At 39.5% G+C, this 23,355-nt stretch overlaps 1 protein-coding gene across 5 annotated transcripts in view; it reads right to left on the bottom strand.

The window, feature by feature from the left end:
* SEMA6A (semaphorin 6A) overlaps positions 1-23,355 on the bottom strand; it is a 169,470-nt gene that overhangs the window by 96,293 nt on the left and 49,822 nt on the right. For all 5 annotated transcript variants that reach the window (XM_069962681.1, XM_069962682.1, XM_069962678.1 and 2 more), the window contains exons 2-4: positions 12,487-12,623; positions 7,159-7,276; positions 2,528-2,588 (exon numbers count right to left, since the gene is read on the bottom strand). In XM_069962681.1, coding sequence (XP_069818782.1) covers positions 2,528-2,588; positions 7,159-7,276; positions 12,487-12,586 — 279 coding nt within the window. In that variant the 5' untranslated portion in view covers positions 12,587-12,623. The remainder of the gene's footprint in view (positions 1-2,527; positions 2,589-7,158; positions 7,277-12,486; positions 12,624-23,355) is intronic.

Raw genomic sequence — 23,355 nt, 5'->3', positions numbered from 1 at the left:
TTCCTACAAATACAGTATGTATCTCTGCCTATATAGTACACCTCAGTAAATAACTACAGTTGAAGGCGAATGAGTGACTAAAAGCACTGCGCTGAGGCAATCACTTATTAACAGCGAGACGAAAACACTGCTAAAATGGCTGTTTGTGTTTTAAGCAAATGTTAAAGCATAATGCAACCGCACAACTCAGCTGGATGAAAGCCATTTGATGGATAATCCTGCAGGGATTCTGAGATATTTCCATAAAGAGAACATACAGCACAGGATAAAACCCTTCTTCACAAATGCATGTATTAAAAAAAAATGTGTTTTTACTATTTTCAAAGGTGCTTTGTCATCCCAGAGTTTGATGGGCACATAGAGAATCAAAAGGCATCCTATGGGGAGTAAAATACTAAAGTTATTATTATTATTATTATTATTTTAACTAGAGACTATACATGTGTTTAGTAGAAACTATATGTAAGGTCGACCAAACCTTTCTTTAATTTCTTTAACGTCATGAATTGCAGGATATAAAACTAGAAGGAAATGTGTTTTCACCTAAGACCGGCTTATGTGTAAGTATTAACCCTTTAAGGACCGGGCTAACTTTCGTTTTTGCGTTTTCGTTTTTTCCTCCTTGTGCTTAAAATGCCATAGCACTTGCATTTTTACACCTACAGACCCACATGAGCCCTTTTTTTTGCGTCACTAATTGTACTTCGCAATGAAAGGCTGAATTTTTCCATAAAATATGCTGCGAAACCAGAAAAAAATTATATACGCAGTGAAATTGAAAAAAAAAACGCAATTATTTTTCTTTGGGGGGGGGCTTCATTTTTACGCCGTGTGTCCTATGGAAAAACTTACTTGTTATATATGTTCCTAAAGTCGTTACGATTAAAACGATATATAACATGTATAACTTATATTGTATCTGATGGCCTGTAAAAAATTAAAACCATTGTTAACAAATATATGTTCCTTAAAATCGCTCCATTCCCAGGCTTATAGCGCTTTTATCCTTTGGCCTATGGGGCTGTGTGAGGTGTCATTTTTTGCGCCATGATGTTTACTTTCTATCGGTACCTTGAGTGCGCATATGCGACTTTTTGATCACTTTTTATTACAATTTTTCTGGATTTGATGCGACCGAAAATGCGCAATTTTGCACTTTGGGATTTTTTTTGCGCTTACGCCATTTACCGTGCGGGATCAGTAATGTGATTAATTAATAGTTCGGGCGATTACGCACGCGGCGATACCAAACATGTTTGTTTATTTATTTATTTTTATTTGTAAAATGGGAAAAGGGGGGTGATTCAGACTTTTATTAGGGGAGGGGATTTTTTATTAATAAAAACACTTTTTTTTTTACTTTCACTTACAGTAATATGAAGCCCCCTGGGGGACTTCTATATACACAGAACTGATCTCCCATTGAGATCAGTCCTGTTTATATAATAGAGCAATGATCCATCAGATCATGGCTCTATTATAATGGTTTGCTGCAGACCATCTAAATAGATTGCTGAATGGGAACAGCGTCGGAGCGACGCTGAGCCCCGGCCGGCTCAGTACAACGGATCTCCCCGCCGCGATCGCATCACGGGGGGGGAGATCCCCCACTAGACACCAGGGAGAGGGGCCACATTCACTGTTCAAATGCAGCGGTCAGCTTTGACAGCGGCATTTGAATGGTTAATTAGCCGGCCGCGGCGATCGGCTGCGCCGGCTAATACACGCGGTTCCTGGCTGCACATAGCAACCGGGGACCGTGCGCTGCAGAGAGGGCTCACGCCGGGAGCCCTCTCTGTTTACCCTTAACGGCCGGGTATACCCATGCGTTGTAAAGACATGTGATGTAATTGTTTTACAGATTTATGCACTTAATGTTATTTTTATATTGTGAAGACACCCTAGTAGACGAGCTTGAGCTGATCCTTCTGATCTCTGAATCGGAGCACATGTGCTGTCATATGGTTCCTCAGTAATACAATACTCATCAGGATATGCCTTTGTTTATTTTTCTATAAGCATAGCACTCCCACTCAAGTATGGCTGGCCTTTACTGCCAACAGTATAATGCATCCCAGGAATGCTCTGGTTCATAAAACATCTTTCCAGAAAGATGACTGCATTAACATGGGTGTAGTAAAAAAAAAAAAAAAAAAAAAAAACTGTATTACTCCATGTTCGACCATTTCACCCATGCAGCTCATGACCCCCTCCATGGGTCAAAATGTAGCCTTATTTTTGGTAACATTTAAAAATACTTTATATTGTTTTCCATTTCTATGTGAATATTGTCACCTTTATTTTTCTGTTGCAATCAATACCTCTAAACCCTCCGTATAGATCCATATGGGGTATTTTGAGGTAGAGTGTAACACCAAAGACTTCTACTGGTGCCACATTACAACTTTGTACAACTCACTGCATGCACAGAGCCATAATCTGGCCATGAACAACCTTTAGATACAACGTCATAACTTTCTTAGGTATCTCACTTTATGACATAGCATTGAAACAGATGATTACTTACTTTACTGAAATAAATTTCTTCTGCGTGTGATGTGTCCAGGTCTATTGTGTAGATGTGGTCCCTGAAAAAAAAAAAAAAATTATATATACACACACACATATAAAAACATTTGTAATATTACAGTTATCAGTTATACTTTATATGTTAGCTCCAAGAGAATGACCGGTCCACAGCATGGTTGACTGTTACGATTGTTATCCCATAAGTGGAAACACAAGGGAGGAGATTTATGAAAGGGTGTAAAATTTAGACTGGTGCAAACTGCCCACAGCAACCAATCACAGCTCAGCTTTCCTTTCAGCACTGCCTAAAGCTGAGCTGTGATTGGTTGCTGTGGGTAGCTTGCACCAGTCTAAATTTTACACCCTTTGATAAATCTCCCCCAAGGTGTGAATGCACTTACCTTTACCTAAACCTCGATCAGAGTGGTAGAACCACTCATCCAATATGTAATATGTATGACTCTTTCCTGTCAAATGAAGTTAGGGGAGACAACAATTGGGCAGTTGGATTTCATATTATAAATATTCTTATATAATATATGATCTAAAGATCAACCATTTTGACGAGTATCATTCATGTTCTCCTGACTAAACCACTCTAAAGACCAAAGCTGGACATACATAAGATAATGGTTGAAGCCAATTTTGACCATTTCGGCCAACCATCAGTTGTAAATTATGGGCAAACATTTGCAATAGACGGGGGCAGGCTTATATCTGCTGAAAGAGTTTTTTCACTTGCCCTCTTCTGGAAAAAGGTGTTTGGCGTGATCAGCTAAATTCAGACCAATCATTTGCCACTATGTCCAAGACAAGGATTTGTCAGGTTAGGCTGGCATGTACTTGGCACAACTGCTTATACAGACAATCTTGTAGAAATTTGATTAATATGCTGTGGCCAGTCCTATGTGTATGGCCAGCTTTACATCATCTATATAAATCTCTATGTAAAATACCATTTATGAGGCATAATAAAGTATAAAAGGATAAATGTTAGGACTAGCAAACCTACAAGTCTAAAAAGGTACTTACTATATGAATATACCAAAGGATAAATTAATACATGGAATATGACAACTTTAAAGAGCATATTAAAATATTTTCTTCCAAGTTCGACAAATTAACAGAATATGCATAATATTTTCTATTACTCTGAGCATGGTGATTTAGTCCTAGATCTCATAACATTTGGCCCCTCATGTCCACCCATATCTGGAATGGTCATTAGCAATTCAAGCGTTTGATCTTTTCCTGAAGTAGTAATGACTAGTAACACTTTTTTCAACTTTTACTTAATAATGTTGATTTATTAAGACAGCAAGATGACCCCATTGAGATCAATAAGAAGAGGTGGCGATGTTCATATGTGCCGGCAATGTTAAGGAAGCTACTGTAATTTATTCCAAATAAAGGAGACAACTGTATGACACTCCTTAGTTGGAGATTGTTTCTATAGTAACTTTTTCCATACGGCTACGGAAGGAATTACAGAGCTGGCATTAAACAGGTTAATAGGAAGCATCTGGGAGCAGACTATTAAACCATTTACGTTTTAAACCACGTGCCAAAATAACTAGAAATGAGTTGAGGATTTCCAACAACTACTTAACGCTTGTGGCTAAATTCTTTTGTAATTAGGTTCTGTTGTCTGCCAAATGTTGCAATATGGAGTGTTCTGGATTTTCTAAAGAAAAGAACTTCTGTTTGCTTCCTAGGAGCTGGACGCTGCACTTTATCATGCAGTTCACTTTAATGGCTAAACCGCAGTCTGGGTCATTAAAGGAATAACATTAGCTTTCAGCTTAATTTGCTGTGCCCATTCTGTTCTTCTGCAGAGCAATGCTGCACCACAACAGACACAATAATCAGGCTGATGGTTTTTTAGCTAAACACTACAAAGTGAGCATTAGCGGACACCCCCCATGTCGTCTGGGATGTGCCTTTCCAGTGTTAATTTACAGTTTTCATTTTTGTTCTTACATTATGCTTCACTGAACCACATTAGAAAGCAGTCACAAAACAGCAATATAGGACTATTCACTTGGATACCTAAAAATTGCCAAGGAATCCTCATTAATATGGCTGCATTGAGAGGACCTGAAAACCTCTCTGCTTGGTTTGCTCTCTCACATATTGCAAAGTCCAGTCCATGACATAAGCAGTCCCGTCTCAATGAAACCTAATAACAGTATAATTGCACTTCCCACCTCTGTTTGCTAACACAGTGAGAAGCTTCCATTCCCTGTGCAACCCAACTGGTTTACTAACTAGACTCTTTTCCGTTCTGGACAAAAAGACTTTGTTATGCCCAAACACTAAGTTCCATAAATTGTATGTAATAAACCAGCTCTTATTTCCGCTGCTTTAGCACAAACAGAAACAAAAATTCTCCTTCTCTTACATCAGGTCAGCAGTGGCAGATTTTGTTACCATGACTTAGGCTCGTTCAGGAAGACTATTCTGTAGTGTTACTGGCTCTTTGTGACCCATGACCACCCATATAATGTATGTCTACAGGAGTTGTGCTGCAACAGCTGTTGAATGAACAACCCTGTAGATTCCTGAAGGGTGTGAATCTTTTGACATGTGCTCCTGTACACAGTGGGAAACCTTTCAAGGCTTCAGGCTAGGTGGGTGTTCAGTGTGTTAGTGCACATATATTTCTGATTTAACCCATTCAGGGTATAACACACTACTATTTGGGCATTTGCATGCACAGTCAAGTAATAGATATGCAAACTCTATCTATCTATCTATCCATCCATCTATCTATGAACCAATTTCTCCTACTAATCCAGGACAGTAATCCTGTATGACATATAGTCTTACATCTGTCTTAACTGGGCATGTCATGGTCCAGACTAGTAGGTTAACACTTTATGGTCCCCATACAATTTAGTAAAAAGTTGTCAGAACCATCCAACAGTCTAAAATGTATGGAACTCCACCCTGATTGACCATGTCAGGGAAGAGAAGGTTCAGACATGTTGAATTTCATCTGCCCCCTATGTTGACAGATAATCCACTGCCAAAAGGGTCTGACAATAGTTTACCCCTTCTATCCCTACTGAGAACACATGAATATTTTGGCCAACAGTTTTTGAAAGGATATGGATGACAAAAAAACGTACAGTGGGCCAACAACCCACTAATCCAGGGATAGGGAACCTTGGCTCTTCAGCTGTTGCAAAACTACAACATCCATCATACCTGGACAGCCAAAGCTAAAGCTACCCCTGCACTAATTTACAGATGGGGGTATGCATAGCATGCTCTTGTGAGGTAGAGGCCAGTATTAGGTCAGAATCTTCCATTGGGCTCAGTTTTATTTAGTTTAATAAACTTTTCAGTGCTTGGGGCCATGGTATACTTAGCTATACTAAGCAGGAAGTCTCCCAATGAGGGAAGAAGAGTCATCATCTAAAACAGCAAGTTATAGTGATGCTGGCACTAGCAGGTGCCTTCTTACATATATTTGTTTCACTCAGTTGCTCTGACATGATGGCAGTCCCTCGGTATGCCAATCAGGAACACAGTATTAAAATCGTCTTAGAGTAAATTACTGAACACCTAGAGAGATACAGTGGAATTGTATTAACATTTTTTTTCATGCTCCAAGCAATGTTGAAGGCTTGAAGCTAACATGGATTTTCGCATTATTATTTTATCTCTCGGTAGAGTGCAGATTGTACTTTTTGTTCATAAAAAAGTCAATGAATGCATATGCATGATTGACGTGAACATTTCAGCTGGTAAATAATCATCTATAAATTACATTCAAAGGCCGGTAATTAGAACAAACCCATATCTCTGCATTTATTCCAGTCTGCTAACACAAGACGAGCAAATCTTATCGCCTCTATTGTCTGCTATGGTAATTACCCAGGTTCTTTCAACTGGTTCTGTATTGTGCAATAGAAGTGGTAAGAGCAGCAAGATGAAACCGTACACTGCGATAATGAGAAAAATATCATGCCAGTCAAAGGTCTAAGGCCCGTAGTAATTAAAAGAAGCTCAATACTTCAGCATAGATGCCACAGTGATGGGGATGATCTGTGCACATTGCTCACTTACACCTTGTAATGGAAAATATAAGAAATTGTGTCAAGCAGGAGCCTGCAATAGCCAATCAAGAGAGACCTCTGTGTCTCCTAAGTCCGCAGTGGCATAATGAGGTACCAGAAGCTGCATGAAGTCTATCGGATCTCATCTACACATTCCTGAACAGTGTTAGACAAACAATGGTCGTTCTGTAAGGGACAGATGAGATTTTTTTTCTTTCAGCAATAACAAATCATTAGGAATCATCTCTAGTGAGTGAATGAAAACTAGTAGCAGGAAATTTTTTCTTTTCTTCTTCTCGCTTTAATCATTAAAATTTTGGGCAGCAAAACAGCAAGGCCATTGAATCAAGATTTATATTCAACAAGCTACACGTTTTATTTTAAAGCAGTATTGCTCAAAGGATACCTTAAGCCAGATATTAGTTGTGCTCTATTTGGACTTTGGTGTTCATTGACTAGAGAAGCACCAATTCTATTGCATTGACTAAATAAAAAGATGCTACCTTTAGCATATAATTAAAATTTGCTCAGGTAAACCAAGATTTATGATAGAAGGCTTACTAACCTGGCGGCTATGTATAGCGTCCGATTCATTATCATGATCTGTTGGATGTCCATTTTGTGCCTTTGTGTGTTGTTTCTTCCTGGTTTGTGCCCCACAAATACCGGATACTGTTTTGTATCTGTAATAAAAAAAAAAATATTGGTAAAGCTCCTTGTAAAGACAAAGTAAAAAAAATATATATTTTTCAATGTTCTTGTACAGAGCAGAAAGGTCACACAATGTGCCCTTCCATAATACCGTACAAACCATTTTTCGTTATGTCCTTTGCAGCGCTAACAATTGAAAGGTGACACATTGGAAATTCAAGAGCCTTACTCAACAATACATCAAAAGGTTACAGCTCTAAAGTAGTAATTCACACAGGATTTTGCAAAAATTTAAGGAGCTTAAAGGTTTCATGGGTCAGTTTTCTTGAAAACCCCCAGTAACCCACAACAATCATCTAAGATTTACGACCAGAAACTTAAAACTAATAATTTGATAAATTACATATGCTGAAATATTCCATTGTAAGAGTTGTAAATGCCTCTTACAGACGTTTGATAAAAAATATATTATTCTAAATAATTTATAGGGATAAGTATGTTTTTTTCTATATATTTTGAACTTTTTAGGCTAAGGTTCATGTTCATTTTTTGTATGCTTATAATTGTGGGGAATATTGTATTACATTACAGATTACAGTGCAATAATGAATGTTTATACAGTATATATATATATAAAAAATTTTATTTGAACATTATGGAAAAAATATTCAGATTTTATATTACATACTAAGGTATTACCACATTTACAATTTCTTATCCCCCAAAAAATGCTAGTTCAAATGACTTTTGAGTAGTTTGAATGTCAGGTAGTCTATGTTGAGTAGTCTATGAATGTCAGGGTTGCTGTGGTTTATTTGAAGATGGAATATTTTACTTTTTTTTATTATATTTCCCCAGCCTTTTCAGCACTAAGCTACCATTTTTTTTCATTGTAATGACACTACTGCCGCTTATAAGTCATAATCAACATAAATTACTCCATTACTTTACCAATTAACATCTAATTCATGAGGCTATTTGCCAACACATTCTCCGATAAGTACCATCATTAACTGATCTAATACGCTAAATCTTATATATTTTTTTAAATAAAAGAGAGCAATTTATTTAATTTCCAAAATAACCAGGGACTAAAAACATAGAGGTCATCTAATTCATGGTATCATTTCTCATTCCCTTATGAACAGGAAAGTTACACATCTAAACATCGCCTTCTACTTGGAACAACCTTTGCTTTAACACGTGAAGTCTCATTTTGAAGCCAACATTTATAAGAGAACTTCAATACTTTGTTGAAAACAAGCCAGAATTTTGTGCATTTTTAATTTTGCTTCCAGAATTTCATAAACATGTGGTATGTTCTGTTATTTTTCCTTTCCCAGTAATTTTAATACATGTAATTAAATTTGTGTTTCTTAATATCCCAATTATAGTTTAGTAGTTACAGGAGAATGAGTTGGTAAATATCGTAAGATGTCTTTGGCTTTCGCACAGACTTAAATGATGCAGAGAAGTCATCTGCATACAAATCCAGGTTAAGCCAGTCGGAAGCGCACTTTTCAGTAACACTAAATCTATTCTGCAGGCAGATAATGCTCAACAGTAGAGGACTGGTCATGTTCTTAAGAACCTACAGCTCTTAAGAAGGTTAGTTGAGGAGATTAACAGTAGATACGCCAAGAGTTTATCCGCTGTACAGACATAAGACTTTGGATGTAGTCTGCAACTTAAACTACTTTTCCAAGAAAGTTTTGAGCCTACCACAGACATTACTGTAAATGAAAGGGATATACACTTTTTTTTTTTTAAAGATAGATATAAAGATACAGTAACATATCAAGGGAAGTTAAGAGCTTCACCCTTACAGAATCTAAATTGAAATTTCCTGAACTGAAGCGGAGGGGATCGCTCAGAAAAAAAATAATATCTATGTGGTGTATACATATGATTTAAATCTAGCAGAAAGGAATGTGTTCTTAAAGGAGAAATTTTTATTTAAGTATTGTATTGCCTCCCAAAAGTTACACAAATCCCCAGTATACACTTATTATGGGAAATGCTTATAAAATGCTTTTTTTTCCTGCACTTACTACTGCATCAAGGCTTTACTTCCTGGATAAAATGGTGATGTCACGACCCAACTCCCAGAGCTGTGCGGGCTGTGGCTGCTGAAGAGGATGATGGCAGGGGGACACTGAGGGACACAGGGCACTGGAGTAACACTGAGCATCCCTCTGCCCCATCCCCATCATCCTCTCCAGCAGCCAGAGCCCGCATATCCAGGAAGTGAAGCCTTGATGCAGTAGTAAATGCAGGAAAAAAAAGCACTTTATGTGCATTTCCTGTAATAAGTGTATATTGGTGATTTGTTTAACTTTTTTTTTTTTTAGGGGGGGGGGGCAATACAGTACTTTAATAAAAATTTTCAGGACTTCTCCTTTAATATGAGCAGTGATATTGATAGCTTGCACTTGTGTTGTTCTCAGTGTGCTACCTCCCCATCTCTTAGTGTTGATAACATGCTTGTTGTCTGTGTTGATTTCAATAGTCAAAGGTTTTTATACACCTTAATTAAAGTCTGCCAAAACCACCAACCTTTTATGTGTATGGCGGCCTCCTGACTCCCCCCTTCCCCCCAAAAAAGATGATGTCATGGAAGAGAAGTATTGGGCATGTTGGATTTCAACTGTCTATTTTGTTCTCAGAGTGACAAGCCACCACCAGAACTGTCTGGCTTCCACTTATGCTTTCCATTGTCAAAACATGTTCTCTTGGCAGTGCTGAAGGTTTGTGTGTGGGGGGAGATATAAAGAGGTTGCTGTGGGCCCACAACCCAATGGGCACCTTAAGCTAGCCCTTTTCTCTGACTCTTGGATCAGTAGTGATGGAGAAAGAGGCAGGCATAACTAATAAACCGAGCCACACAGCTACCCCTTTCATATATGTTACTGACACTGAAAGCTTTGAGGAAGTGCTCTGTTGCATCAAGACCAACATGGAAGTGGAGGTTATGGAATCCTAAGAACAGCATTTGTATTCGGAACCCTGCATCTTTCGTAATTACATAGGTATCTCCATTTTGCTTCCTTGTCATTCTTTTTACGTCAGCCTGTATCAGGTAGAATACAGGCTTCTGTAAACTATGCCTGGATCATGATGACAGATATATGAGGAAACATATTAGACTAGAAACTGCAGTCTTGGAAATTCCTTACATCACATAGCCCCTGTATATAAGCACAAGGACTTCTTGCATTCTGCCTACCATTGCATTGTGCTATATTACAGTATATCTAATATCTAGTGGAGCATGGCATCATTTTCTTTCCAGTTGCGTTAATATATAAACTGGTACAATAGAATCACAAAGAAGTCGTGGGTGCCATTTGAAGCCTCCATACAACTCAGAGGTCTAATACTATATATTAGTATATGTTCGACTCCAGTGAGCCTACTCCATATTAAGTTGAAGTATAATTTCTATACTAAATGCTTCCTATGGGCACTGAGCCATCATTTCACAAATCATAGGTTCTGAACCTTTTTAAATATTTCCTCTTAATAAAGTAATTGTTTAAATAGTTATGTAGAACATTTTACACCAAGTACAAGTGCAGTTAAAAGTGTCAATTTATTCAAGTGCCACTTACACGTGTATAGAAATATACCCTTTCAGACTTGTTTTTCTCGTATGACATTAAAACGACCATAATGTAACAGATGGAAGTGCCTGATACAGTGTGAAATGTCCCAGGAGTGGAGGTAATATTAGTTGGTGAATTATGCAACAAATTATCTTGTTCATAAAATAGGAGCACGGTTTTAATATAAATGTTATTTTCAAATATTTTTCTACCGTCAGATATTTTGCTTTTACTGCCACTGTAATAGATGCACATTTTAAACATTAAATAAATAAAAGGATCCACTCATCAGGGTTTATCAGGACATGTGCTTTGGCCCTCTAAGTGGGGGTGCCAATATATATATATATTTATTTATATCTCATAACCCATCCATACATGTGCATTCCTCCCAAGTGTCCCTCTTTTGGTGGAACAGTCCCTACTTTTAAGCCAAGTCCCTCTGTTCCTCTTACATGTCCCTCTTTTGGTGGAACAGTCCCTACTTTTAAGCCAAGTCCCTCTGTTCCTCTTACATGTCCCTCTTTTTGACATAGGAATTAGATTTGGATTCATAGGAGATTTATCAAACTGGTGTAGAGTTGGCTCAGTTGCCCCTAGCAACCAATCAGATTCCTTTCATTCCTCACAGATTCTTCTCTGATTGGTTGCTAGGGGCAACTGAGCCAGTCTCACTTTACACCATGTTTGATAAATCTCCCCGATAGTCTTTTTATTTTGCTCTAGAACAGTGCTTCTCAATTTTTTTCTACTGGAGCCTCACCCAACAGACCAAGGCAATGCCTGGGCCTCACCAGACAGACCAAGAGGGTGCATGGGCCTCACTATCTGTAGTAAAAGTCCATTTAAAAATAATGCTAGAGCTACCTTTGACTCAACTCCCAAGCTCTATATACTAATAAAGCAAGTACAAAGTAAATGAATAATGTTGCTAAAATTGAGATTTTGTGCATATCATAGTTACTTTTGTGAAAACTGGCTCCCCAGCTGGGCTTCACCAACAACTAGGGGGCGCCTCACAGTTTGAGAAGCACTGCTCTGGAAAATGTCTGGTTTCTGAATGTATAATAGACCCAAACTTGCATATTATTCTATCATGTGGTGGATCCTAAAATTTGTTATAGTCAGATGAATCATGTGACATTATGGCCCCTTTCACACATGCAGACTCATTGATCTCTATGGCCCCATACACACATCTGTAGGTGTAGATCCATTTTTGGGCCATGATTTGGGGCCATTCCTAGAATGAACCAAAAGTGTCCTCCTTTGGCCATCCAAATAGTTGGGAGGTATGCATATGGGTAGTTGAACATGCATTTGTTTTCAATGGGGAGACACCAGTCAGACACCAATAGTTGTGGCTTACCTTCCCTGAGAACAAAACAAGGATTGGGCATGTTGAGATACAACTGCCTGATTGTCTCTCCCCAAACATCATCAATTGGTCAGTGTCCGGAGACCCTTTTCCTTTTCGAAAGTTGGTCACAACTGCAGAAATTGGCAGGTTCAGCAGACATCTAATGTATGTGGCCAGTTTATAAAGCTCTAGATTCAGCACAATACTTCTACCTCCCCAGTAATCTAATCGCCAGTATGATCAAATGTGAACAGACGCACAAGTGTCTATTACTCACAGTTGCCATGCGAAATACTGATTGGCTCAGAATCTTCTGGGAATCCAGCCCCAGCAACTTGCAGTACTGTGAAATATAGCAGCAAAGCTTCTGACCTCATAGTAGTTTAGCTCAAAGACTTTACTTTTCACTTCACCCTGCAAGAAGACACAAAGAAAAAAAATATTTAAAACTTATAACTTGACATCTGCATGTTCACCCCCCCCCCCCCAAACGGTTAGTGTTGTACAGAATGAATTACTTATAAAATAAGGGCAAATGAATTATAAATGCATTCTTACTTTATGTAAAGATAATACAAAAACTGATTGCAGATTCTCTTTGAACTATTTAATGCTGCAGGAAATAGCTTTCTTAGATATTCACTAAACACATGAAGATTAATATTAAAGCAGTGTGAAATAAACCAGTCCTGGGACATCCTATGAATGTAAAATAAGTTAGTTAATGAAGGTCTGGAAATATAACCAGCCCTTACAATCAAAATAGTAATGGCTTCTGGGGAAAGCTGAAATACATCAAGGCCCTATTACACTGAGCGATTGCCAATACAAGCCGGTATCGCCCCATGTAGTAGAGACAGCTTTCAGCTGCTTGCCGGCTGATCGTTGTCTTTCAACGTCATCGAAAATTATCGGATGATGGCTGATTGAAGCAGGGGCTGCACGGAGATTCCTAACAATTCTCAAACTGTGTAATAGGCTCCGTAACCAAACACCATCAGGTTGTGTAATGGCCTTTAAAGTCATTATTTGCATCAGAAAAACAGAATTGTGTCTGCTGCCGATTCTCTCATGAATCCGGTAACAATGAAGGTATTTAACGTGAATAAATCTCTAAACGATCGTATAGCCATCAGTTATCTCTCCTGTCCAGCCCCTGTCCATCCCAGTATAGCTGAGTGCAACTGTATTCTCTATGGGGAAGGTGGGGTTAAGGTGTAGCCAGAGAGTGACTGTGGCTTATCTCTCTCAGAACAAAAGGGGTCAAGCAGTGATTTTTCATTACTCCTGACCTCAACCTCCATGGACATCCTTGGTTGATGGTCGCTCAGGAAATACCCACACACCTTATAAAGACAGCTGACAAAAGTATAATGTGCATGGGGACCTTAAGACTGGGTAAACTGCGTGCTCACCACCACTCAGTTTCTAACAGGGAAGCCTCAGGTTCATGCCCTGTCAAGAGCAGTTTTGACTTCTCCCTGGTCATTCTTTAGATTTCAACAATGTCAATAGACTGTAAAGGGCTGGTCACCAGTACTCTCAAAGGGGTGTGAACCTTAAACTATGTCCTCTAAGAATTTAGCAGTAGTGACCACCCAGTTCCCAGTCTAGGACTTCATTAGCATATGTGGTACTGAAATAATGGGGACCAATGGGTCTTTTTTAAAGATGGCCATTCACTGTGAGATTACACCTATGTTAATTGATGAGTCTCAGCATTTCAAGACCACATGGAAAAGAGAAGAATCAGGCACCTATAAATATTTTCCAGCTTTCACTGAGCAGTTTAGGTTGCTAAGCCTGCTTTGTTTCTCAACATATATGGGTTTGTTCTCTGAATAATTATGAATTTGTCTATGTATGTCCGTCCTCCATTTTTTTTTAATTGTACTATTTCATTACAACTAGACAAGCGGTTACAATATGGAATGATCACAGTCTATTTACATATATGCAGGGAGAATTTTTCAAAGTTTGCAGGCCAGTTTCCTGGTGAATGAATTGTGCAACTATTTGCCCCTTTTTTAACACCAATTTTTTGGTTAAGCATTGGTAAATCCCCCCATTACGTTTTAACTCCCCTTCCATTATAGTTTGGGTAAAGAAATAAAATTCTAATATATCTTGTTGACAGAGATGACATATTGTTGACATATTCCCCGGTGCGCTACAGTCATCACCATAATTCACTTTATCCCATTTCCGATGGGGCTCACAATTTTCCATATAATATGTTTTGCCCCAGGCAGGGTTTGGATATGCTGCAAAAATGATAGTAGTTGAAACAGAATGTGGATATGCAATAGAAATCTGTCATATAAATGGGCTTATTTGCTGCAGCTTTGAATCCCTGGATGTATAGTTAAGAACATATTTGGCAGAGGCTTGGCCTTTTCTCCTTTCTTTTAATTCTTTTGCCAAGTAAAGGGTAATCTTTTAAGCTTAGCAATACATGGCCTGGGGGACATCAAAGAAGGCCAAAGTAATTAACTGTAGATTTCCATCAACTCTCTTTAACTGGATTCATACCGGTGACCTACTGTTCAATCACTTGTTCAGGTAGGGGGCAGAAAAACAAAAGAAACACAAGGAAGGTATGTGCAGCTGAATGGAATCTTTTCAAGAGCCTTGTTTAATGCTAGTGAAATGTTTAATGCAATGTCTCTATTTGTGTACTGCATTAATCTAAACAGCGAATATAGCCTTCCCCTGAGGGTTCTGCTTCCTCTTGTATGTCAACAAGTTAATGCTGTCAACAAGTTAAGAACACACATATTGTGGAACAGACAGCCTCACTGAGAGCAACACACGCAGATCTTTTCATTCTAACACCTAGGCAGCATACATCTGCTTGTGTGATTGTCTCATTTTGTGGTTTGAACATGTTCATCTTACATTGCTGTATATTTTGGTAAGGATTATATGGATAGGGCTCTCTTTAAACATATCAATAGTAAAAGGTAGGAATAGCCATGAGATCAACAGTCATAATAGCAATAGTCATGAGATCATTGTCAGCCAAAGCTAAAATGGGGAATTTCCCAATTTTCAGGCAAATTACTGATTGGTTCTGCCATCAAATAGACCAACTAAGGACAGATGATCATTTGAGCAGTTTATCTTCTGTTCTGGATGTTGGATTTTGTTTCCCTTTATTTAATTTTTTTTTCAGTCATACATTTAAAGGGGTACTCAGAGAAAACATGTATCTTCCTAATCAACTAGTTTCAGAAAGTTATACAGATTTGTTTATTTTATTTAAAAATCTCAAGCCCACAGTACTTACAGGAAGTGCTTTATTTTTCCCAGTCTGACACAGTGCTCTCTGCTGCCACCTCTGTCTGTGACAGGAATTGTCTAAAGCAGGAGAGGTTTTCTATGGGGATTTGCTGCTGCTCTGAAAAGTTCCTGTCACGGATAGAGGTGGCAGCAGAGAGCACTGTGTCAGAATGGAAAATATACACCACTTTCTGCTGGACATACAGCAGCTAATAAGCATTGGAGATCTGACTTGAGATTTTTAAATGCAAGTAAAATACAAATCTGTATCATTTTTCTTATACCATTTGATTCAAAAGCAATCCCCCCCCCCATTGTTTGTTATGAGCTGGTACATGATCAATTGCACATTATAAAACGCGCACTAAAAGGGGTGTTCCATTTTATTCATTTATTCTCCTTTATTAATCCCCTAAGGCAATATTTATATGCAGTTGTGGCAGAAAAAGCATTCCCATTCATCACAAGTTTGTTTTGGCTGCTAACACATTTATTTAAGCCTTACTCAAGACTGTTGCATAAAATTCACCAACAAATCTGTAATTAGTGACATTAAGGTCCTTTAGATTACACCAAACAATTATTGGCCGTACTTGGCCAATTACTGGTCATGTCGGCTGATAATTGTTTGGTGTATTGAACATATTTTAAGACAACAATCAGCCCACATGCACAATGTCAGCTGATTTTGTCTTAAAACATGTTCTATTAAAAGGACAACAATAGCGACGGTTTATATTCTATGGGCCACCCCTCCTGCTGCTCCCTCCCTGTGCCCCCCCCCCCGCTCCTCCTCACTCAAAGTCTGTGCTTGTTATAGCACAGACAGCAAGTGGGGAACAAGTTGCATGCAAGGGTTGATCTGACAGGTCGACAATTGCTTGCTCCTTCATTTTGGGCTATGTAACAGGGCTCTTAATGATCATGGATCCATACTTATCTACTAGTCATTTTCCTTTCTGCAACTACCTGCAAAAACCTTTTTCTTAGCAATCCTTCTCTTAAAATAGTATGAAAATGAATTAGTCATAGAGTAGGCAGATCCACTGCACAACAGATACCAATGGGGCTAGACGGAGACCCCATTGACTTTACTGAGTTCGGTTGGGTTTATGGCATGGTGTCCATTATTAGTGTTGACTGTATATTGGAAAGATTCGGTAAATGAGGACCCCAACAAAGCCTTCAAAGCAGATGTGACCATAGCCTTACATGTATGGGACATCATAAGGCACACAAGGACATCTACAAAAATTAATTGAATGGTAAATTTATCTTCTGTAATTCTGTTGTTTTCATCAAAAAATACAGTACAAGGCGGCTTTGTAAGCCACAGTATTTCTTTAGGTAAAATCATATCATTTTTGACTCGCTGTAAATTATTAGTATGCAATCTCTGACTTACATGGGGATTTTCATTTCCAATTTTCTAAATGTTCAGAGTTTACAAACACTCCATGTTTCCATCTTCCATTTTCAGATGAGACAAAAAAAAATGCAAATGATACCTTATGGCTATGTTCATTATATTGATGGCCGCTAATAATATCTATACAATGAGACGGCCACCTTCCCCTGCTACGTTCTCGAAGTGGGAGTATAGCCTATAACTAAATTCTTAATTATTTTTTTCTGGACTCTGGCATCAGATTTAAATCCCATAGGTGTTGTCGCTTGCAGTTCCTGTTTTTTCACCAATACCTAATTTCTATATTATCACACTATAAGCAGATTGGTCATTCTGGTGACCTCCCGGCAAGCAGAGACAGTTTTTTTTATATACAGCGCTGCAATGTAGGCCAAGCTGTCAAAACAGCAGGAAAGGGTACAGCCAGAGATCACACCAAGGGACCCATGACTTGCATGGGTCAGGAGATGGGTCATGTCAATACTCCAGACAAACAGCATTGTCCTATTAGACCTGTTTTATTCAGTTTTCTAGTGCAATGTGGTCAAAAGCTAGGCCACAAACTTATTATCGATATCCTCAGTTCTAGGTTTCACTAATATACTTGGTTAAACTAATATACCAACAACTTTTCTGTTTCTTAGTCAATTGAACCTTCTAAGCGGCATTGATCTTTCATAACTACTGAATTCCAGCAGTCGGTTGCTAGCAGAATTGCTAATTCTGGAAAGTATAGAATTAAAAAAAGAAAATATATCAGTAGGCAGGTTGCATCTCGCCTTCCTAACAGAGACAGGAACCTTAATAAATGCAGCTCTAATGAGATGCTGCCACTTTGGGCAGCGAAGACAAACAGCCCACACTGAAATTGAAAGCGGCTGAAGGCGATCGATTCTGGTTGTAACCTTTACTGTAAACAGTCTCTGGGGATCCCGTGAGCCACCTGTTCAGTGATATTTGCATTGATATACAGCAGAAATAGAAATGAGAAAGCAGCTTCCAGTTTTTGATAAAGCATCTGTTCCTCTCCACTTCTCATGTTTTCTTTCAGAGATGCTTTTCAAAAAAAAGGGGGGAAGTGGAGTCAGGTGAAAATCCCAAGGCGTTATAACTCATGCACAGCAATAGGAAAACCTGCTTATTCTACTCCCTGAAAGAAGGATGACACTCACATAACAAGAAATAAAACCCTTGTGTGAGGTTGCAAAGCCCTTTGTACGTGTTGCAAACGCTGAATTTGTAAGTGTGACCCTGCTCACCTTTCACACCTTAGAACCACGTCATTGTAACCATTTTAGAAGATGTTCTTCCATACTTCAAAAGACTTTTTATTCTGTATTACAATACAAAAGATAAAGGTATAGCTAACTACCTGTAACAGGGATCCAAGCTTACCCTGAACACGCACATGGTATAATATTTCACTTGATATTAATATAACAAATACTATTTTTCATGGATACATTTATGTTGGAGATGTACATATTGTTATTAAATCTGGTGAAATCTTGTTCAGTGTGGCATAGAATGATTAGCAGGTTGAACATATCAGACACTGATACAAAACCTAACTGAAATTTTCACCACCACCAGAAATCAGCGGCATAAAGATCATCCGCAGTAGCAGCCGGGATGATCTTTCCCGAGACCGGCCGTTCCGTGACCCGTCTGGGTCACGGAACGGCCGGTCTCATACAGCAAGTGAACATAGCCTAATATAGTTTTCTTTTCTTTTTGAGTAGCGCTAATTTGCATACATTGTTTTTCCCATGAACCACTTAGTTCCCAAACTACAGGATACTCAAAACCAAAGCAGATAATCTATTTAGAGAAAGGCAACAATGTTATATATTGTAAATATATCACTATAACATTTGTCTAGTATCTTACAGCAAGAAGTTTACAAATACGTGTCAATTCTCCTACCAAGATCCAAAAGCATCTTTTTTATGTGCAGGTCTAGTACTGCCCACTAGACTACTTCATAACATTATGTTCCAGTTTTTTAATAATGATCTATTTATAATGATATATCATTATTACACATCATTATGTACACGTTGTGACCGAGTTTCTGGAAAAAGTCTAAATAAATTTTAATAATTAAAATCCCATTTATGGAATCAAAAACTATAAAAATACATGCCTTGTTGTTGGGCTACAAATAATCATTCTTTATATGACAGCCTTTTAAAAATGAATTCTTTGTTGTAATTGGTTGCTATGGCCAACAATGACCAGATGGAGACTAAGAGGCAGACATCTTGTTGGATGGCCAATATTAAATAATGGGCCAACATTTGTCATAGACATAAGAATTAGAAGGTAAAACTTAGCTGTGGTTCTGTTTCTTGTTAACAATTGTTCAAAAACTGAAATTAATTCATGAAGTAGAAATGTTGAGACAAATGGTGTGTATGTTTTCTGTGTATCTGTGCATTTTGTTGCCTTTTTGCTGACAAGTCCGCCCCGTTCCAGGCAGTTGTTTTGAAAAATCATCTAAAAATAGTGTAACTAAAACAACATGTTATAATGAAACCAACATGAGCGTGAAGAAAAATCTATGAAATTCATAGACTAGAGCTCATATTTCATCTCTTATCTGTAATATAGCGTAAGCCATAAAAACAACACAAGTCTGAGCAAATCTGCATAACACCACTTGTATATAGTATGTTCACAGCTGAGATCTGCTTTATAGCAGCTTTAGAGATTATATTAAGGGATTGCCCATAGCCTTCTGTATTCTCGTAATGTACTGCAATCGCAATTTGTAATGTCATGGAGAGTTCTACATCAGCCTGAGTTTGTAGAGCATTGAGAAAACACAGGCTAAAGCTAAAGGGTGCAGTTGACCATTTGGATAGAATTCTATTTCATTAAGCTGCACACACTTACAATGCTATTGCTATTATACTTCCCTAAAGACTCCCATATACATTAGGCAAAAGAAAAGCCTTCTTGTCACAGCCCACCTGTGCACCTGGCTCCCTCTACTGGCAGAGTGCACGGACACCCCAGAACGCGCCAACGGCGTCCCTAACAACGGGCCCGGATGGTTGATAGGAGCGTAACAGCAGCATCCATAGATACTGTGCGCCACGGCTGGGACTTCACCCCCCTGGCCGGCGCAGCTACAGTCTATTATCATCTACTGACTGGCGGCCAGCACCGCCAGTCATCTTTATAGTGTATCCTGAGGGCTAGAGTCTCTGCTCCAATCACGCCTGGGGCTGGGATTACAGCCTTCATAAAACTACTGCTCTCATCATGCCCCTTGCCTGCGTCAGAAGCTAGCAATGTATCCCGATTGCGATTTCCCTGGTTTCCTGATTCTGGCTCTCTGACTATCCCCCTCCCCTGACTTCTGATTTTGTACTGTGACGACTCATAGATACTGACCCAGCGATTATTGTGTTTGTATTGTCTTGTGTCTGTCTTTGTGTTACAATTAAATCAGCATAGCAACCAATCTTTAGGTTGGGGCCGGCCTGCTAAGGAGCAGACAACTCCAAGAGGAAAGGACAGCGGGGCAGGCAGTGGCGTAGCTACAGTGAAGGCAGGGAAGGCGACTGCTATGGGGCCCCTGCATGAAGGGGGCCCGAGGAAGCCTGCCCTGCCTTCTTGTTAGGTACCCCGCTCCCCCAGGGGTCCAGAGAGGAAGAGGGACCCCCACTGCACTGTTCAGCCCCCTCACTGTAGTGCCGGGTGAGCGGGCTGAACAGAGAAGCAGGACCTGCCAGACGGCACAGGAGAGGGATTAAGGACCTTTGGGTCACATGACCCAAAGGTCCCCAATACCTATGTGAAGATCAGCCCGGACTACAGGAGGAGGAGGGGGGAAGCCTGGGAGCTGTAAGTGCTGTGTATGTGTGTCAGTGAGTGTATATATGTATCTGTGCGTATATGTATATGTCAGTGTGTGTATATATGTATCTGTGTATATATTTATATGTCAGTATGTGTATGTGTCTGTGGCTATATGTTTGTGTATGTGTATGTCAGCAATGTCTGTAGCACTGGTGTATGTGTGTGTGTTTGCTCCCAAAGATGTTCTGCAGCAGCTTATATTAATGCTGGGCTCTAATAATAGAACCCACCATTAATATCTGCAGCATCTTCTTTTATTTCTGTTTGAGTACTTTTATTTCTGGTTGAGTATTTCTTATTACAATCAGATGATTTCCCTGTGTACAGTCTACTCATGGTGTATACATCTGCACTAGTGTAATCACATTACAGCGTATATATGTGTGTCAATGTCAATGGTGTATCTGTATATATGTTAATGGTGCCTCTGTGTGTGTATATGTGCATCAATGTCTGTGTTTGGCGGGGGGGGGGGGGGGGCGTACAGGATTTATGGGGCCCCATATAGTTTTTTGCTATGGGGCCCCATGAATCCTAGCAACGCCCCTGGGGGCAGGTGCCAGCATTAGGGCTTCACTTGTCCTGTGTCTCTAGGTCCCAGCCTGACAATTCTAATGTGTGTATGTCCATGACAGATGGATGTTGGGGAAGAGAAAGACTGGGTATTTCTCTTGGGATTTCAACTGACACTTTGGCTTACATCTATTGAAGCATATATATCCGAATAAAGAAAAAACTTTGAACATGTGACAAGGACATGTCAAAAGTTGTGGTCAGTCGGGTCTCACTGATGAGACTTACACCAATCAGACAGGAACGAACAAGACACGATCCTGCTGTCAATCACCTCCATCAAGGCAATCTCATAGACATATAATAAAGGTGGCTAGATAACGATTGCTATGAGCCAGGGAATTACATATGCTACTCAAGTGACCCCCACAACAAACAAAATGGTACAAACAACTGCAAAGCTCATGAAAAATCAAGACAAATAAAAAAATAACAACCATCCATATTTAAAAATGGTTTCTGTATCAAAAGAGTTACTTATAAAGGCAGATATAATATTCCCTTTAACATAGAGCAGCCATAGAGCAGATGATAACTCTGTGGCCTGTCGGTTCTCCCATTACTGCATTCATAATGAATGTGCTAAGCAGCATAGGGCTCGGAATATTGCCTAAGGGAAGGGGGACAAGCAGATGAAAGTGACCTACATTACTGACTTTTACAATAATATATTAGCAGAAGAAATATAGCTCTATCTTGACTTTGATTCTACCTTTAGATGGGTTATCCATTGTTCTAGCAGTATTCACTCATTTTTTTAAGGAAATTCTCTCCTCCCTTGACAGACTATGTACATGGCGCATTAACAAATCACAAGAAAGTTGACATTTCAGATATATATTACAGCTCAAACCTTTTTGGCTCTGATAAGTCCTCTGTCACACAGTGTTCTTTTGCTGAATTTTATGCTGTTTTGGAAGGAACCTGTGACATTGAAAATGCAGTCCAATCTGCAGGCATCATGTTATAAAGCAGGAGGAGCTCAGCCGATTGAAATATTCTTGTAAAAAAAAAGTAATGTAGCCATGATGATTGACAACCATCTGTGTTTGTGTGTGCTTATGGAGAACTGTTAATCACTAAGTAGGACCGCCCACTTGACTACTTAGCCCGAAACGAGCACACCTTTACATGAATTAATGACAAATTATCCTGGAACATATCCTCAAAAACTATAACCTATTTGTTTTCTGCTTTCAAGTCACACACACACGTACACCCAGGTATCAGGTACATGTGTCCTGGTTTCTCGGGATGGCCCTACAGCACAGATGCCAGGGCCCACTAAAGGACTGTACTGCAGTCTGTGCAGGCCCCAGTGTGGGACTGGGGTACCTGTGGCCAACAAATAGAACTGATCATGGGGGCACCCAAATAAATAACCCGTCAGAAGCAACATACTGACCTTGTCCCATCTTGGACTGATGTATCTGTGACCACAACTCTTGGAATAACAATAACTACAACTCCCAGAATGCCATACACTTATGAAGCTCTCAAAAAATGCTGGGAGTTGTAGTTTCCGAGAAAACAACCCCTTGAGTTGTCTGCTCATTTGTACTTCAAATCCCAGCATATCCTGAGGGCTGCAGACTGCAGTAAATGCTGGGATTGGTAGTGTTTGCAGCTGTTGTACTTGCAGGGTCCTGGGTGCATTGTACAATGGATGCTGTGTGGGTGATGAGAATAATCACCCACTGTCAGAGCTGCTGCTGTTGCTCCTCTTCACAGTCCTGTCCCTGGAGCCCCTGTCATCACAAGCTCTCTGCTCTCCTCCTCACACAAGGTATGCCGGACAATGGAATACAGGAGGGGGAGTGGCTGTCAGCAGCAACATGCAGGAGGAAAGGAAGAGAGGAGAACCAGCCCTGGCCGGGCCCAGCATCCAGTCACTAAGTAAGCCCGCACTTCCCGTGTGCTGATACCACCTGGGGGGCCCACTTTAGACATGTGCCATGCTAAGCTGACACTTTAGAGTCTGAGCCTGGTGGGCCCCTCTATTGGCCTGGGCCC

The sequence above is a fragment of the Dendropsophus ebraccatus genome, chromosome 3 (assembly GCF_027789765.1).
Source record: "Dendropsophus ebraccatus isolate aDenEbr1 chromosome 3, aDenEbr1.pat, whole genome shotgun sequence".
NCBI lineage: Eukaryota > Metazoa > Chordata > Amphibia > Anura > Hylidae > Dendropsophus > Dendropsophus ebraccatus.
Note: the sequence above shows the minus strand (reverse complement) of the source record. Positions and strands in the feature narration are given on the sequence as shown.